Source organism: Suillus paluster (genome assembly GCF_016628075.1).
Source record: "Suillus paluster strain FC165 chromosome Unknown EDB91scaffold_185, whole genome shotgun sequence".
NCBI classification, from domain to species: Eukaryota; Fungi; Basidiomycota; class Agaricomycetes; order Boletales; family Suillaceae; genus Suillus; species Suillus paluster.
In genome coordinates, this window is record NW_024537745.1 from 1 (window position 1) to 17784 (window position 17784).

Genomic DNA, 17784 nt, shown 5'->3' on the forward strand with positions numbered 1-17784 from the left:
TCCAGCTGAAGACTTGGCATACTCATGCAAGCATTCGAATAACTACCCACGGTGGTGAGAATATTGAAGTATTCAGGAATGAATATGTGGTCTCGATGATTGGGGGTTTGCCGATTGGAAATGACGGTGAGGGTGTTAAACACAGATGCCCAGTACTGGAGGGTCTCTGACATCCTCAGAAGATTCTTGCTTTCGGCTGATTGTCCGAGGCTTAAAAAGGCTCGTATCCCAGCCCAGTACTACTCAGGATGCATCACCCTGAGTGCGGCTGATGCGAAGGCTGCCAGCCTGGCAATGGCTTTGAGAATATTCTCGGAGAATGGTCCCTTCAATGAGGCAGATACCGCCAGGTCCAACAGATTCTACCGGATTGGTCAGTGTAACTATCGGAAACCGCCATCTCATGAGATCCCACCTTGTGCCCCTGTTGAAACCAAGCCGGAGATAGATTGATGCATCCAGGAGATATGCCATCATTTTCCGAGCTTGGTTTGAACCAATCCTGATTAGTCCGCCAACTCCCATCAACCTTTACACTTTTTGCAAGGCTCGGACTGAGCAAATCGGAGGCTGCCAGAATTTCCTTCTGGAGTTCCCATTTCATATTCCATATCCATTGAGTAACAAAATATGTTACCCACCTGGGTGGTTTCCGTCAGGGCATCCGGGAGGTACCACACAATGATGGCGCCGGTAGCATCGAGAACTGTCATGGGTATGTCGACCAACTTTGTACCTTCATGGCCAGGTGGACACCTCTCAAGCAACCTCGCCTCTCTTTCTTCATTATGTCCAGTGTCCTTCGGGGAGATCATTTTGCTGTATCTTGCAATATCAATCTGCATCCGAACTGTGAAGTAATTTGAATCATCAAATGGACTGTCCGAATCTGCAGGAAGACCCACTGGGATTGTTATATGCCTTTATGAGGCAATCCACCAATCGATCGCAAGCCATCACCAGATTGGTGTCTAGCTTAGGAGAAGGTATGACTGGGTCTCCTCCTGTTTTCTTGGCAATGAATTTCTGTTCGGTATATTCACATGCCTCATGAGTGACTGTCAAGGCCCAAGTGCGCCAGAAGGTTATTTCAATATCGGAGGTGGAAGACACATTCATGATGGTGTTGATCTTGGGAAATCAGATGGTCAATGCTGGATGTCCACAGACTTTAAAGGTGGTGGAGATAGGGTGGATCAGATAGGGAACCTTGATTTTAGCTTTCAAAGATGGATTATCATTTCATTGCTATACTAATATGTCAATGAAATACCGGATAATGGGAAGGGTGCAAGATATCAAATATTTGAGTGTCAGGACCCGGGACCCGGGACTCCCGGATCCCGGAACTCGGTACATGATGCTTGGTTCATTCAAATTTCGGTAGTTGGAACTTAGCTTTCCAAGACGGATTATCATTCATTGCAATGTTAGTATGTCAATGAAATACCAGATAATTGGAAGGGTGCTAGATATCAAATATTCGAGTGTCGAGACCCAGGTCCCGGGTCCCGGAACTCGGTACATGATGCTCGGTTCATTAAAATTTCGGTAGTCGGAGCTTGGCACTTGGCACTCGATAGTCCCACCCATCTATATCATATAATAACCTCAGCCCACCTGTCAACATCATATACATCTGGGCCCACCCGTGTATATCATACAACACCCTTGGCTCGGCCCACCTGTCGACATGATGTGTCTGGGCCCACCCATGTATATGATAACAATTAAACTCAATGCCCGGAACTCGGTACTCGGTACTTCGTGATTTGTTCAATTTATGAAATACCCGGAAGTCGATATTAGTTACCTGGAACTCGATATTAGTTACCCGGACATCAATAGACGTTACCCAGAACTTGATAGACGTTACCTGGAACTCAATGGATGTTACCCGGCCCATGGATATGATATCAACCATCTCAGCCTACCCGTCTATATAATATACTACTACCTCGGCCCATACGTCTATATAATATACTACCACCTCGGCCCATATGTCTATATGATATGTATCTGGGCCCACCCGTATATGTGATATCCAACTACCTCAGCCCACCCATCTATATAATATCTAATAAATTGCTCTCTCTGCCCACCCGTCTATATTATATACCCCCACGTCGGCCTACCTGTCTATGCAATATACGACAACCTTCGGCCCACCCATATATATAATAAATATTTTACCGCTCCCTCGGCCCACCCATATATATAATAAATATTTCACCACTCCCTCGGCCCACCCGTCTACAAAATAATCTTAATTCGTCGGCCCACCCGTCTAATATGATATATCTGGGCCCACCTGTCTATGTGATAACAAGCACCCTTGACATACCCGGCTATTTGATACACATCTACCTTGGTAAACCCATCCACATAATATCCAACTACCTCGGCCCATCTGTCTATTGAATATTCATGTCTATCGGCCCACTCATCTACTCTACATATTCCCTACATGGGCCCACCCGTCTCCATCGGGAATAATAACACTCCCGGCCCATCCGTCATAGTTGAGGATATATCTACCTTCGGCCCATGGTCTGCTGGCCCGTATCATACAGGATATTATGCATGTCCGTTCACTCGTATAATACGGAGATATGTTACTGCAATATGTGTCAATGTCCTTTTATTATTACTTTGTACTCTGCTGTGCTGTGCCGCATAGATATAGACTCAAACCTATCCTAACTACTCCAACTCGACTTAAGAGTCCCACTCACCATCTAGTCTGACCTCAAGACTTATATCACTGACTTCTGCTTCTGTCTTCGGATGGTCCTTGCCTTACTTTCTATGTCGGACTTAGTCCCTTGTAGCCTTACCTCTGTTGGAGTGTGTCGGACATAGTTCTATGCTACTGAACCTCTGTCGGAGCACATTGGAGTCGATCTTCAGCAGCCCCTATCCGTCCTCTGAAGTTAAGGGCACTGTACTTGCCTAAGGAGTGCGGCATAGAAGCTGAAGCTAAGCCCCTCCATAACCCCTTTCATACCTATTAGGCACAGTTCTGACAACAATCAAACATGTGATAAATTTAAACTATGTATCAGAGTGGGTGAGGGGACAGAGGGGGGCTATGTTGGCCAGACAGAGGGCGGAAAATTTATGAATATGTACACAAATATGCCTAAGAGTTAACCTCTGACAATGACCCTAAAAATGTGTGTGTGTCATATGAGTGCCCTGCTAAGGGCTCACTTAGTGGGGCACTGGTTAAATGAAGTGGGCTGCTTAAGGGGAACTACAAAAATACAAGGACAGAGAAATGGCTGCTCAAGAGGGACTATGACAAAATACAAGGTCATATGAATGGCAAGTCTAGTGGGCCGCTTAAGGACTACAAAAATACAAGGAGCCATGGATGACAACAGGAACAAGAGTTTTATTGAGTTAATGTTCACTACAAATACCCACTACATCATTCATACTTTTAAGTTTGTTCCACAAGATTTCTGTGCAAGATAAATGATGGCAAAGCAACAGCCGAAGATAGGGGTGGGTTGAATATCATGATTTGATGCTTACATTGAGTTTACTTTTGGAGGAATAGAATGATGAGGACCTCACCAGGAGCATCTTCAAATTGACATTGGAAGACAGGACTGAAGACGGGCAGGTTGAGAGCTGACGCATGCCAAATAATACATCTAGAGCTGCAAGGGAGCATTCAGTGGAAATACATGAAGAAGCATCAGATGATTACTGCAAACTTTTCCTCCTCAACATCAATATGCATGCTTGTCTTCAAACTGTAACTGATGCTGTAAATCAGCTTCACTTGGCTGATGAGCAACAAGTACTGGCAATGCTTACCACAGAGTATGAAACAATGTCTAATATGCAGGAAGAAGTGAGATGCATGCAAGTCAATGACAATGCTTGTAATGAGGAGTTTTGGCATGTGATTCTTGGAACTGTGGAGGAGATGAGAGATGCAGTGAAGAGCATCATGGACATCATCACTCATAGAGCAACCAATGATGATTTGAATAGTGCAGAAATCATTGACACAGGTGAGACAGTTGTTAAGCAGGAATGCCTACACTACTGAATCGCAAATAGGACCCTGGTTCAAACAAAAATACCACAATGCCAATCCTGCCATACTCATCACCATGCTCATTGTTTTAATCTTGAATGTTTTCAGACATGTTACTCGTCCATGGTGCAATGCAGTCCTTGACCTTTTGAATCTCCTTCTTGAGACTACCCTTGAAGAGTCAACCTGTCCCACCATCCCCTCCAACATTCATACCATCCATAAAATCTTTGACTTGGACCTGATTACTTGAATATTTGCCACTTGTACCAGATGTTCCTGCACATATCCACCCACACCTACAAGAAAAAAATCGCCATACCCCAACACTGCACTTATCAGAGGTACCGAGGTAGCAAGCCATGTGGTCAGTTGATGGTCAAATATAGGAAGGGTGAAGGCGGAAAAATGTGGACACCAGTGTGTCCATATGTCATTCAAGACTTCAATGCATTCCTTGCTGGAATGTTCAGTCAGCCTGGTATAGAAGAAGCCATGGACCATGGAATGATGATGAATGAGAAGTATTGCATGTGGGATATTAAGGATGGCACTGTGATGCAGGAGATCTCTGGTGCTGATGGAAAACTGTTCATGGATGGGCTGAAGAGGCAGGACCTCAGATTAGCATGGAGTTTTTCAGTGGACTGGTTTAACCCTCACAGAAATAAGACCTCTGGCAAGAAAAATCAGTTGAGTCAATCATGATGGGACTACTGAACCTGCTGCCCAGTCTCCAATACAAACTAGAAAATATGTACTTAGTTGGTGTTATCCCTAGACCCAGAGAACCAGCTCTTGACAAAATAAATCATTTTCTTTGACCTGTAGTTGACTTTTTCCTACCATCATGGAAAGACAGGACAAAATTCACAAGGACATTTCAACATGCTGAAGGGTGATCCAAACAAAGCACACAACGAACGGAACAAACGTGCAACAAGCGGAACTAATGCGCAACAAGCGGAACTACGCGGAACTAACGGAACTAACATGGAACAAACAGAACAAATGGGGAACAAACAGAACAAACAGGGAACAAACAGAACAAATGGGGAACAAACAGAACCAACAGAGGGAAAAGGAAACTACGAGCCTGTAGGAGGATGATTGGGCAAAGTCAGACCAGGCTTGTGTCTGGTACTTGCTCCAAGTCATCAGATCTGATGTCAGGCATTTTGAGCAGAACTCACGGAGGCGGGAACATTGCGATGAGATCAGGAATAGATTTGGGAAGATATTTTAGACAGTGAGTGGAGTACTGGGAAGTACTCTGTAAGTGGAAGTGGAGTCAAGTCTATCAGAAGCTAAAAAACTAAGATCCCATCTATTGCTACCTATATAGGAAGAGGTTCTGAAATGCACAATGCTACAACCGGGTGAGGCTGTGAGATAAGGAACCGGTCCCGAGTAGCGGAAAGATCCGTATAAGTATTGTAACACATATGTACTCACCAGTGAGGATGGAAGGACGGGGACAGGACGGGAGAGGACGTTTCAAAGGCTAAAGGAATATGGTGCGTGTGGTACGCAATTGTTCCGCTGGGTTCCACTTGGTTCCGTGTATTGGATGGGTCGGGTAAGACGCGGATGGGTAGCGGAATAGTAGTGGAATGCACGGGAAGATGGTGGTAAGGCTTGGGAATTATACGGGATACGGGCCTACAGTGGGGACATTCCCCACAATGGATTATATGAAGCCTGGTGATGAAAATGGAAAACAGAGGCAGAAGTTAGCTCATAGCACAATGCTGCTGGCAATGGCAAGCCAATGGGGAACATCACATGTAACATTGACACACCACACTCAGCAGTACATCATATACATGAAGGCCTACCTGGAGTGCATCCAAGACATTTTTCCAGGCCATTCTTTCTGCCTCAACCACCACTCCTCCCTCCACCTTCACGAGTTTCTTCTAAGATACAGATCTATGCATGGCTGGTGAATGTTTCCCTTTGAGAGGATCATTGGAGGCCTGCAGAAAATAAATATGAACTACAAGATTGGTGAGCACAAATGAAAATACGGGGAAACATATTAAATACGGTTCTTCAGGGGAGTTTGACAGAACTATGTTAGAGACATTCTGTGCAGCTGCACATGTCAAGGCAATGCTTCAAGAACCTGGCGCACCTGATGTCCTCAACAAAGCAGCTGACATCCTGCAGCAATGGTGCGCTCCATTTGCAGAAGGAGCATTTCGGACAGACACTGGCATCCTGCACACAGCAACAGAACCAATTCCATATGTGTTACATGTTGAAGCCAATATCATCAAGACCCCTATTTCAGCAGTTGTCCAACACACATGGCAAAAGGCAAGACTCAACTGCATGGAAATGACCACATCATCACTGAGTATAAATGGCTGAACATAGCAGGATTGCAATATTGCAGTTGCAACTATTCATGGGCGGATAGTTGTGTGTTCTTCAAGAACACATTAGCGAAAATTGTACCGGGTGTTATTGAACACATGTTTTCTGTGGAGGAGGATCACAAGCAGGTTTACTACATCATGGTCAGATGTTACTTACCTGTAGCTGTGGGGTACCAAGACCCCTTTCTATGCTACTGCAACTTTGGTGCACAGATATGGAGCTGCACTTTTAACAGCCAGCTTGATATTGTACTGGTGTGTAGGAGTAAAATTTACCATGCTATTTCAATGCCTTTGGGAACTGAATTGGTCCTAAAGGCAATGAACAGGGTGAATTCTCTGCCATTATAGAGGTCTTACCCCGGTACTAACCTCCTACCCTGTAGGACTTTGGTGCATGACCAGCTGTCATCAGAGGTAGCAGATTGTGCTGGTTTAGGGATATTGTAAATGATTGTAAATGATTGTAGACCTATTAGTACATATTGTAAACATCAAGTGTATACATTTACAAAGCCCTAATGACACATGTCACACTGCCTTGAAGTAATAGGAAAAGTTCTGAAAATGTGCCTGACTGGAGGGTGTGTATTACCATGCTCACAAGCATGCAGATAATGGCAAACCAAAGCAGCTGGGAGGTAGGTGAAGATCCTGCTGAGGGTGAGGTATACATCTCATTGTCCTCCCAACAGTACGTACCAATTTGCCCTCCACCCAGACCTTCATGCTACTGTGTCCATTAAAGCAGCTGCCAGTAACAACGGTGCACCAAGTGCACCCTTCATGCAACTACCCCTTGTTAGAAAGAGAAATGTATGCTAGAACTGTACTTACTGCTACAGGTATAATCTGATTGCCCCAATTGCCATGCTCCAACTGATCTTGGTATGCACCATTATCACCCCTAATGAAAATGAGCCCTGCTTGTTGAGCAACAGAGATTTGCAAAGGCACATTCTGCAGGATCATATGGCTGTAAGACTGGACACATTGGAGGGTAGGCATAGAATATTTGTCTACCCTGTCTTTAAGATTACTTACAAGGAGGAAATTTCTCTCAAGGGTGGTATTCCCACTACAGTGTAAGAGTAAATAATTGTGAGCACAGAGTGAACACCCAACTTACATCCTTCCCTGGACTTTCTTGTGCCATTTTAAATCCCAGGGTTCAATGGAATAGCAGAAACTAGAGTCATGGTCAGAATAAAATTAAAATTGTTGTGGTACATGTACATTTCACTGCTTTCCAGAAATGATACTAGTAGTGAAGTACCATTGTCATAGAAGTGTACCGTGCACACCACATACAGCTGCTTCTCAAGCTTCAAGGTGATGGAAGCGAGGGTTTCTAACACAGTCAATACAGCACAAGTACTGATTATTTGACAATGCACTGTCTGGTGTGAAGTTCCAAATGTGGGGCCAATTGTCACCAGCACTCACCAGTCAATGATGGACAGGATCCCAAGCAAGTGACTCTACCAGACCCGAGTGACCCATGGTAGTACTGCAAAATTTGAAAAGTGCCTGATGAGATGAAGCATTATCAGTGACCTAAATATCCTACTACCATCACACCTACATTATCAATTCTTTCATAGATTTGGACATTGCCATCTGAAGAGTTGATCAGGTGCAACCTCTATTGTGATTGCAAAATGGAGTCCCAGACATACTTTAAATTCATGAAATCAGCTGATTACATCACAGTCATGACATCCAAATTAACTTCTCGCAGGGTTAGCACTGTAAAAACATGATTCAATCTGTATGGCACACCATCAGCACGCGTGCTCAGGGGAAATTTGCAGGCATACAACATACAGGAACTGCAATGGGGAATAAATGCCTCATTAATGTCCTATGAGCATGAACTTCAGCAAAGCTCAGATGAAGTGAGTACAGCACTTGCATATAATTGGGTATTGAACATCTTCAGGATGTGTATCTGCTATGGATATTGACCTGCCCACCAGTGCAGGTAATGGGACATACGGTTGTGCAGATACCCTTATGGCAGATGATGAAGTAATTAGTCTCACTTGTCACCAACAAAAGCCAAAACTTACTTTATTTCCAAGGTTGGACCCTTCACCATTGTTCTGGGAACTTATCACTCCAGTTACCAGACACCAAAGAAAAGAAACCTTATCCACGGCCTGCACAAAGGCATGAACAAGTACATAGACCATCACTGTAGAAGGAAGCATCTTGTTACTGAACAGTTACAGGAGTGCATGTACATAGTGCTCCACACTGCAATGGTGGGCGTTGATGTCAAGGACATTGTGCTGCCTGAAGTGCATTATAATGGAGAACAGAATGCTGAGGTGGAAAACCAAATTGTAATGCAGATCATTCATTCTATGCTGATCAGTGTGAATGACACTGCCATAGGAGCTTTCAATGGAATATTTTATCTCACCTGCTATAGTGCAACAAATTTTGGATGGAGTCAAAAATTTCATCCCCAAAGTGAAACATGGGTTGCAGTCCCTTGGGGCTACACTAAGCACTAAACTATCAGCTCTAGTGGGTGAATATTTGACAGATAAGTTAACATACCTTCCACACACCTTTCAAGTCCCTTCTCATGAAGATTAGGATATCCTGCTACAATGCCAGGGGACTTTGCAGAGAGTTAACCAAAATATTGAATGAATGTAAAATTAGTAGCCCATGTCCTTGTACTATAGATCAGAAAAACAGTGATTGTAAACTCGAACTCAGTATGATGTAATTGAGTAGTTGGGCACAAGTACCATCATATTTTGTTGAGTGCTAATGCAGAACATGTTTATCTTTGGGCACACATATGTGAGTGTTATGCCTTTTGCTTGCCTGAATCTACAATATGTAATACAAGTATACATGAAGTACCCTATATTCAAAGGAACATGAAAGCAAGAGGTAAAAATTGAAGAAGAGAAGAAGATTTCAAACTTAAGTAGTGAATGAGATGAATGAGACTCCGATGGAAATACCTGAAAGTGGCTAAGTGGTGTACTGTACTCTGACAAGTCTAAATTTGCCCAAACCAGAGGATCAATGACATGAATGAAAGTGTGACAGGAGAGTCACTAACTGTGGACTTTTCTTTCCAAATTTAGGCCACACAATACATGTCTGCGTTGGTGTCATAGTATAGTCTAGACTTGTAATTGTTATTGTGTTATAGTATAGTATAGGTTAATGTGTTACAGTATAGTCTAGACTTGTGATCGCTTCAGATTTTGCACTGTCTAGACTTGTTATAGATGACTATAGATTGTTTGATGTCTGCTAGCCAGGACACTGGATTGAATGCAGGATTGCACAGCTGAGAGTAATAGATGATGTATGAGTCCTCATTGTGTTTGTTATGGAGGAGGTACATCTCTGGACCTCCCCAGTTCATTAAGCTAAAATGATCATGATCATATAGATTGTAGGCAGGTCTAATGAGCTAATCTGTCAGGAGTGGAACAGAGGACCTCAGAGACACTAATGCTTGTTGCACTACAATGAGGTGTTTGACTGCATTGAGTTTAGGGGTTTCTGAGAAGCAGATGGCCATGCCATATAGCCTGCTAGCAATGCCTTCCTTTATTGCGGCATTACAAATGTCAATGCCAGACACTCCTACCACGCTTGCCTGGAGTGAGGATATCTTAGTTGTCGGTCTGAAGGGGAGTCTATGCCTCCTAGGGCAGTCTTTAGCTAGGTGGCCTGTCTGTTTGTATTTGAAACATTGATTGTTGTCTCTTAGGTGTTGCAAGGTCTCAGGGCTCCTTTTAGGGCATTCTCCATGGGTTGAGTGTTGTTCTGTGCACAACTCAAGGCATGGTCGATCCCATCTCTTACTGTTGTCATTGGGGTGATTCTGGACCATGTTGGACAACAGGACACTTGTGCTTGGTTGTAAGTTAGATTGTTTCAAATGGCACTGACTGTCCCTGCTTCTAGCATTATGGTGGGCCAGGCTAGTGGCAAGTGTAGGATTAATTGCCAGGAGGATATTAGGATCCTCGGAATTCTCTAGAAAGGCTCACTCAGTGCGTAGTGCCTTCTTTTCTATGACATTGATACTCATGGTATTTGGTTCATACCCTTTGTCTACTAGGGACACCTTAAGGTATGGCTGACAATTCATCCAGAATTGTCTCACCATTTCACGATCGTTAATGTCACCAGTGGTGTCCACTAGGTTCCACAGTCTTTATAAGTAATCTCATATAGATTACTTAGGTTCTTGACAACATTCAATGAATCTCTGACATTGTTGCATCCTGAAGTCTGGCAGGAAGACATAGTCAAATAGCTGTTTGAAAACTTGGTAAGTAAATAACTTTTCTGTAAGTCTAGGATATCACGCTCATAGAACCTATAGGCCTGCCCACTAAGGTATTTCCCAAGCATGTGAAGCCTCTGATTAGTGGTGAGGTGGGCTCTGTCCTTTCAGTCATGGACTTCTCTAACCCACTTCTTAAAGGTGGTTGCATTGGCTTCACCTGTATAGGTAAAAGGGAGTTCATTTTTGATGAATCTTTGCCGATATCTTAGTAGGTTCAGTTTGTGCAATATTCTCTATGGGCAGTGCATTTGCTGTGTTTAGTCTCTACCAAGTCACTGTCATGGTCTGACTCAGGTTCAAGGGTGAGGAAATCAGCACCAAAGTCATTCATTAAGTGAGGTCCATGGGGGGAACTACTCCTGTTCTTATGTGACGAGGAGGTGTGTCAGCTCTTGCTATAGCAGCTGGAAGGACGCCTGATTGTGGGGGCTCCTTCACTCAAGCATGATTTAGTTGATGAATGCTTGTTGTCACATGATGAATCAGACAAGGGGTCACTGGGATTTGGGTCGATATCTAATAGTCCAGTTCCCATCATTGCTCATTTTACTGAGCTGGTCTGGGGGAGTACAGATGATGTGCATTGATACCTTGGATTTATAGGGTTGGTAGGAGTGGTTGTCTTGGTCCTGCTCTTGGGAGGGGCCTGTAATGGGTACCTTGAGTGTCCCAAGTCACTTTTGATGGTCAGTTTCAGGTGGTTGCTCACTGGGGTGCTGATGACAGGAGTATGGTGAGCTTCTATAACTAATTTGCGAGCCTCTTCCTCATGTATTTGGCTTTGGATGACTAGTTTCTCAAGTTCATGGACTCAATCTTGCAATTCATCAATGATGCTAAATTGTTTACATGAATCATTGTTAGTTCTATTGAGGGGTCTGCTCGATCCTAGGTATCAGTCTTCTGTTGCCACCTGGTGACCACTGTTATTTGGTCCATTGGTATCAGGTAGCTCATCTCCTGATGCTGTCCATTGGTCATACCATTCATTTGGGTCATCTTTTGTGTCTCTGTTACTATTTCCTGGATCAGCAGATTTTCCCTTCATAGCAAAAGGGATCCTTGGGGATGACTTGGCCATGTTAGGCTCTATTATTGGGCTGAGGATCGGGAATTCAGGAATGTCTGCTAATTCATCATCATTAAGGAGGTCTGCCCAGTTCATTTTCTCAGATAGTGTGGGGAGTAATGATGGACATTAGATTTAGGGTCTATTGTACTAGTTACAGGCTGTTCTGGTTGCAAGTAGCATTGTCCAACACCGCTCTCAAGTAAAGGACTAATGCTCATCATCGTGGAGCCTCCACTGTCTTCACTCATAAGGAGTGGTGCCATGAGTAAGTCATTTTTGCTACAGGTGTTAGGTGGTGTACTGAAGTTTGTGGATAGCTGATTGCTAGTCGGGGGCTCCACCCTCTGACTGTCTGATTGTTTGAATTATCACCATGATCAGTATTTCATTCCCAGTGAAAGCAAGAGTGAGATATCAGCAAGTCTGAGCAACAAGCCTTGTAAACATCACTGGCAGCAACGGTTGTTTGGCAAAGGCTTTGGATCCAAATAAGCACTCGGTCACATCAAGCTCAGTGCTTTGCATCAACCATGCATGCATCACAGACATCCGTCTTGCATGTCTCGTGATTGGCGATCAGGTCTTGTTTGGGAAGCTTCACAGAGGAGAGCTTCCATTTCTAACCACTCTCAGACCAGGTGAGTCCCCAATTTTACCTTCTTTGTAGTCTATTGATGCAGGAGAGAGCTCAGATGCCCTCATTCTAGGCACCACATCTGCAGATGACATTAAGATCCATGAGGCTGATGGCAAAGCAGCATTCAGCGCATCTATCGACATTTGTCTCTGGCAAAAATGAATGTGCGTAGCTGGTGTGGTTGGCATAGAGTTTATTGCTTGAGATGAGTGCATCATCTCATTTTGGTCTTCCATCCTTACACCCCTTCTCACAGGGCACATATGGTCACTCACCTTCTTCACCTCTCCCTTACCTTCTCCCTCATCTAGTTCTCTGTCCACTTGCACTGCAGGAAGTGGGCCCTGGCAAGTCACTCTCTGTCTTATGGAGCACAGCCCGCCCACTTTTGTAAATGGAAGGCTCACCATCAGTGTGTTCCGTCCATCCTTAGGATCATCCCAAATACTGGACTTGCTTTCATTGTCTTCACCAGTCCAAACCTCCCACTCAAGGCACCCATCCTCAAATCAGCCTCGTGCTGTGACACCTACTACCCCAACACAACTGCCCCTCACAATTCCTCTTCAATCTTCAAACTTCCTCACCCACCACCCATCAGATGGGTCTATATTCAGCATACTGGAGCTTGTGCAAGTTACTGGTCCTAGGTTGGTTCTGATTTTGTTGTATTGCATGGGGGCTGACAATGGGCTTCTACTGATAAGTTGACACAAAAAAGCACGGCTGAATGCTGGAAGATAGCGATGGTTTGTTGAACACAGTACTTGGGCTGCAGCTCAGGCCAGAGCCAAGCCAAAGCCAGCCATCACTGGCGGCTTTGGCCCAGCCTGGATTTTTTGCAAGCCCAAGCCATCTGAAGCCAGGCCAAAGCCGCAGCTTTCGAGCCAAGCCGGTGTGGGGAATTCCCCCACTGTAGGTGTAAAACCCCGTCCTTTCTGCATCATCTCATCTCAGTTCTGCATATTCCGCACATTCTGCATTTCCTGTGCATTGTCCGATGGGTTCCACATTCCCACGCATCCTTCAGAACCCGCCCGCACTATCCAATATTCCCATGCATCGTCAGACAACCTTCGCATGTCCTGTCCCCATCCTTCCAGGTCCATTGGTACCCTGTATCTCTCTTCCTGTTGTTCCTAACGTTATCCGGATCACACTGACACATGCCCTTATGGCACGGACCCCTATTCCAGAGTATTGCACCCATGTGCATTGCCTGCCTTCACTTCCGCTTCCTGAGAAGTTTACTACATGTACCTCAGTGTTCCTTGAAAATAATCTTCCCTTTAAGTAGTGGTACTCAGGGCTTGGGGTGTTTTTTATTGAATCCCATCTTTTACCTTCCCACTTTCCCTTCACCTTACTAGAGGACCACTTTGACTTATGCCCACTATCAATCTAACCTCGTGATATACTTCCTTCGACTTCGCCTGCAAGTTCTGATGAATCAGTACATTCCGCGTTTTATCTGTTTGGGTTCCGTTTCATTCCTTTCCATTCCGCTTGAGTTCCACTCAGGTTCCGCTTGTTCCACGCGAGTTCCGCTTGTTCTGCTTGTTCCGCATTTTTGCGGATCCTCATCCTACTTGCGGTAGGGTTGATTAGGGTCGTTTAGACAGAGACTAGTACTCCCCAGTAGCAATCCCCTTTAGGGTCGAACATGCTTGTTCTCAAGTGAGGCAGTAGGCAGCAAAGACCCAACTGTGTAGTAGATCGATTTCTCTCCACTGCACTTGTTGTACCCACACCAGGCAGGAACATCACTAGGCTCAATCCACTCATAGGAGTTGGAGAACTATGGGGAAAGGCACCTGGTGCAGCAATAGAGTTTGTCAACATTCTGGCTTTTGGATTGTAATTGAAGGGAAGTAGAAGGGTCAGAGGGTCAGAGGGTGATCAGTCCTCTTCAATGGCAGCTGTAGTAGATAGCTAGTTTAGGAATGGAGTTCAAAATATGTAATGTTTGTGACTCATTACAGGAAGTGGAGTTGACTTTGTTAACGTAACTTAGGACTTGAACAGGTACACCTCAGGCATCAGTTTTTGGTATCAATAAAAGTCTATGAGACCATGTTATTATGTTAGGCACAACCAATCTCTTAGACCCAACCTCTTGGTTGTTTTAAATATAGCACCTACCAAATATCCCTAAAATGCTCTTCGGGACCTTGCTGGATCCTCATGGCACTACCTGGATCATCACCGCCCTTCCTGGATCCTCTGCAGTACATCCTCTAAACACTCAAACTAATCCTCTTCAACACCCTGTCTGAACATCTGGGTAGAGTCCATGGCACACCAGCCAAATGACTTAGCAGACCCTCTCTTTCACTCTCTAGGGCCTAAGTCCTTTTCCTTTTCCTCTTGTCTTTTCTTCTACGCTACAACCGTCATTATGGCGCCCACCCACTCTGCATGTGGCAATCAGCCAACATCTATAGGGCTAGGGCACCACTTCATTAGCCCCAAGAAAGCTTGAAACCCAAAAAAAAAAAACTCAATCTTTGGTTCACGTTCCAGGCATTAGTTTGCAATGCAAGTGCCTCCTTGACCAAATGGCCACCCTAATGAACCCTCGAGAATTCAAAACTGACACCCCTGGTTCTAGTTCTGCAGCTGTTCATTCTGAAGCCCCAACAAGTGATGACGAGGCCGCAACTTATACTTATGATGAAGACTACAACATGACCAACAAGTACCTTGCTCTCCAGCAGTGGTGTGCGAGGGTACAGGGCGCCATCTCTTACCAGACAAGATGGCCTACAACCTCTATAGTGCCTGGAAAACTCTTATTCCCACCTTAGTGGATGCGCACCTGAAGTATTCTGCACAAACCCATGGGCAGCCTCTCACTTCACCCCATTCTATCATATCTGCCTATGCAAGCCAGGCTTGTGCATAAAGATGTTTCTCTGTTATTTGCATCTTTTTTGACCATAAGTAGTTCATTCCTCACATGTCACTCCAACTGACAGTTGCAGGTTTCAATTCTATCGATGTATTGGCCTGCAAATTTTCCACACTTGCGCAAGTCCTTGTTCACCATGGGCTTTTCCCCACTGCACCTTCTCAACCATGCATGGCCATTTCTGTCAATCTCCTCACATTCTATTGTGCCCTATTTGAGCACTCATGCAATGCTATCCTTGCTCTTGCCTCTGCCCTCAAAACCCATTATGCCCACAGATGTTTTCAGATGATCAATGCAGATGTGATTTTTAATTTATCACTCTTTTGCAACCCTAACTCATTGCACCACAGGGGCAAGTCATTCAAGAACCATTCAAATGGGGCCTTAGCCAAGGTGTTCAGTGGTATGACATATTGCAGACTGAGGTTGAATGACAGGACTGAGGTGATAGTACAAATGTGTCCAGAGTGGGTCTATGAGGCTCGGAGACCTCAACATCAAGAGGATGATAGTAACTGTGACTTCTCATCTTTGATTTGCGATCGCTGCCATGCACGCATACTGCCATGAGTGGGCATGTCAGCTCGAATACAACCCTCAGATGAGCACTGGCCTTGGTCTATCTGACAGTGAGGGTACAGAGAGACTTTGGTCCAGGTTTGTCAAGTTGATTGGAATTCAATGTTCATCATCGGTATGTGCTGGCAGTATTCAAATGATCCTTTATTTATAATCATGCACTACATAGCGACAAAGGCACCTTTGGTTGATAGACCGAAAAGCTTGTGCCATTGGTCTGGAGATGCAAGTAGATCTCAGTGATTGGATCAAATGGAGGCTCAAACGAGGTGTTAATGCTCAGGGCACAGCAGCCAAAGAAGTGCTGACACAATGCAGCATCAAAGCTGATGACCTTCAGACTCAGTGTGAGGATCAGAAGAAGTCACAACTCTCTATTTGTGCCCGTACATCATGTCACTTGCTCAGAATCACAACTAACATTGCATATCACAATTTACAGATGCTCCTGCATGACTGAAGAAAGAACTTGATGTTGTCCTTGCTCTACAGTCTGATCTAGATGCTTCTGATAAAGCCTTGCAAGCCACACGCACTGTGATAGAGAAGGGTTCAGTTACTGAGGAGACACTAGATGCTCTGGAGAGCCTCGAGCACAGCCATGACAAATTGATGAACAAGGTCAAAGTATTGTATTCCTCCCTAAATGTCCATGACAGGTTTCCGGAGCTGCAAGGTGTCAACTTAGATTTTGTTTGAACACTACTCATGGCCCACAACCTGAAAATAAATATCCACAAACGAGCCATAGGCAGCTTTTTTGAGTGGGACAAACTTGACTATGCAGTCGGCAGTGCAAACCAGGCCCTTGGTGATGTCAAATACTTCTGCATTGCCACATTGGAATTCTGACTCATTCTAACAGGCACCAAGCTACATCAACAAACATGTAAAGCAATTGTGAAGTGCTAGCCTGCCTTAATGACTGCAATCCACAAATTTAATTCATACTGCAAGCGTCTGGAGAATCTCTATGACCCGTCTTGGGGTGTCCCACTTCCTGCTGCTCTGCCTATGAAACTTGCTGACCTTTGAAATGATCAAACATTGATGGAGGACGTCTGGATTACTCTGTCAGTAGGAGATGTCCCCCATTGGATGCAAGATACCAATGTGAGAGATGATATATGAGCATTGCTCAAATGAGAACAATGCCATGAAGAACACCACCGCCTTGGGCTCAAGGCAAATAACCTTTGTCGGTGGTTCAGAGATGAGCTGGCTGCACTAGAACTTTCCTTATGATCTCCCGCAAGTAAGGTGTTCAATATACTAGTATATTCAAGAGTAGCACTGATCCTACAAGATTGCATGTTCACATTCCCCCTGCAGCAACAGCAGGATCACGTCCTCCAGCTGCAAACTAAATGGGTTACCCCACTTGCATCTTCTATTCACTTCGTCAGCAATGCCACAGCAGCAGTCAATCTCATGATCAATCTATCTGAGATCAAGGGACTATTGGAAAATGGCCTCTACCAACTTGTACCAACTTCATTGACACTTGCTGATCCCTCCCCTGAGGATGACACTGACAAATACCTTGCACCCACATTGGAAGAAGTTGTTGAAGAAGTGGCACTCATGGACATTTTGCCCAATGGTACTGTAAGCGATGACAAACATGACGAAGCTGTGGAAGAACCTCAATTCACGATTACTTAGACACTGCCAGAGGTATGTTCCCATCTCTTGATATGTACCTGCATTTATCAAATGTCATAGAATATATGCATGGATCCTTTCAAAGTTCCTTGCCCAGAGGATTGCCCCATAGTATCAACTGCATGTGGTCCCCTGACCCGGGT

The 17784-nt window shown here is 44.6% G+C and overlaps 6 protein-coding genes across 6 annotated transcripts; 4 read left to right on the forward strand and 2 right to left on the reverse strand.

Moving 5' to 3' along the window:
* Positions 1-815, reverse strand: EDB91DRAFT_1064239 (uncharacterized protein; the record flags this gene model as incomplete). The annotated part of the gene is made up of 4 exons (XM_041314676.1): positions 1-210; positions 244-298; positions 358-583; positions 642-815. Coding segments are annotated over 4 exons (665 nt in total), but the record flags the coding sequence as incomplete, so codon positions are not given.
* Positions 816-4082: 3267 nt separating this feature from the next.
* On the forward strand, positions 4083-4307 carry EDB91DRAFT_1064233 (uncharacterized protein; the record flags this gene model as incomplete). The annotated part of the gene is made up of 1 exon (XM_041314675.1): positions 4083-4307. A coding segment is annotated over one exon (225 nt), but the record flags the coding sequence as incomplete, so codon positions are not given.
* Positions 4308-7323: 3016 nt separating this feature from the next.
* EDB91DRAFT_1029201 (uncharacterized protein) lies at positions 7324-7518 on the reverse strand (the record flags this gene model as incomplete). The annotated part of the gene is made up of 1 exon (XM_041312688.1): positions 7324-7518. A coding segment is annotated over one exon (195 nt), but the record flags the coding sequence as incomplete, so codon positions are not given.
* Positions 7519-15508: 7990 nt separating this feature from the next.
* EDB91DRAFT_1023552 (uncharacterized protein) lies at positions 15509-15700 on the forward strand (the record flags this gene model as incomplete). The annotated part of the gene is made up of 1 exon (XM_041312602.1): positions 15509-15700. A coding segment is annotated over one exon (192 nt), but the record flags the coding sequence as incomplete, so codon positions are not given.
* A 247-nt stretch (positions 15701-15947) lies between these two features.
* On the forward strand, positions 15948-16675 carry EDB91DRAFT_1088334 (uncharacterized protein; the record flags this gene model as incomplete). The annotated part of the gene is made up of 3 exons (XM_041316404.1): positions 15948-16091; positions 16146-16323; positions 16479-16675. 3 exons carry the CDS (start codon positions 15948-15950, stop codon positions 16673-16675), a joined length of 519 nt encoding a protein of 172 aa, XP_041169427.1.
* A 612-nt stretch (positions 16676-17287) lies between these two features.
* On the forward strand, positions 17288-17641 carry EDB91DRAFT_1088335 (uncharacterized protein; the record flags this gene model as incomplete). The annotated part of the gene is made up of 1 exon (XM_041316405.1): positions 17288-17641. The coding sequence occupies one exon, from the start codon at positions 17288-17290 to the stop codon at positions 17639-17641; it is 354 nt and encodes a 117-aa protein (XP_041169428.1).
* Between the last annotated feature and the right edge of the window lie 143 nt (positions 17642-17784).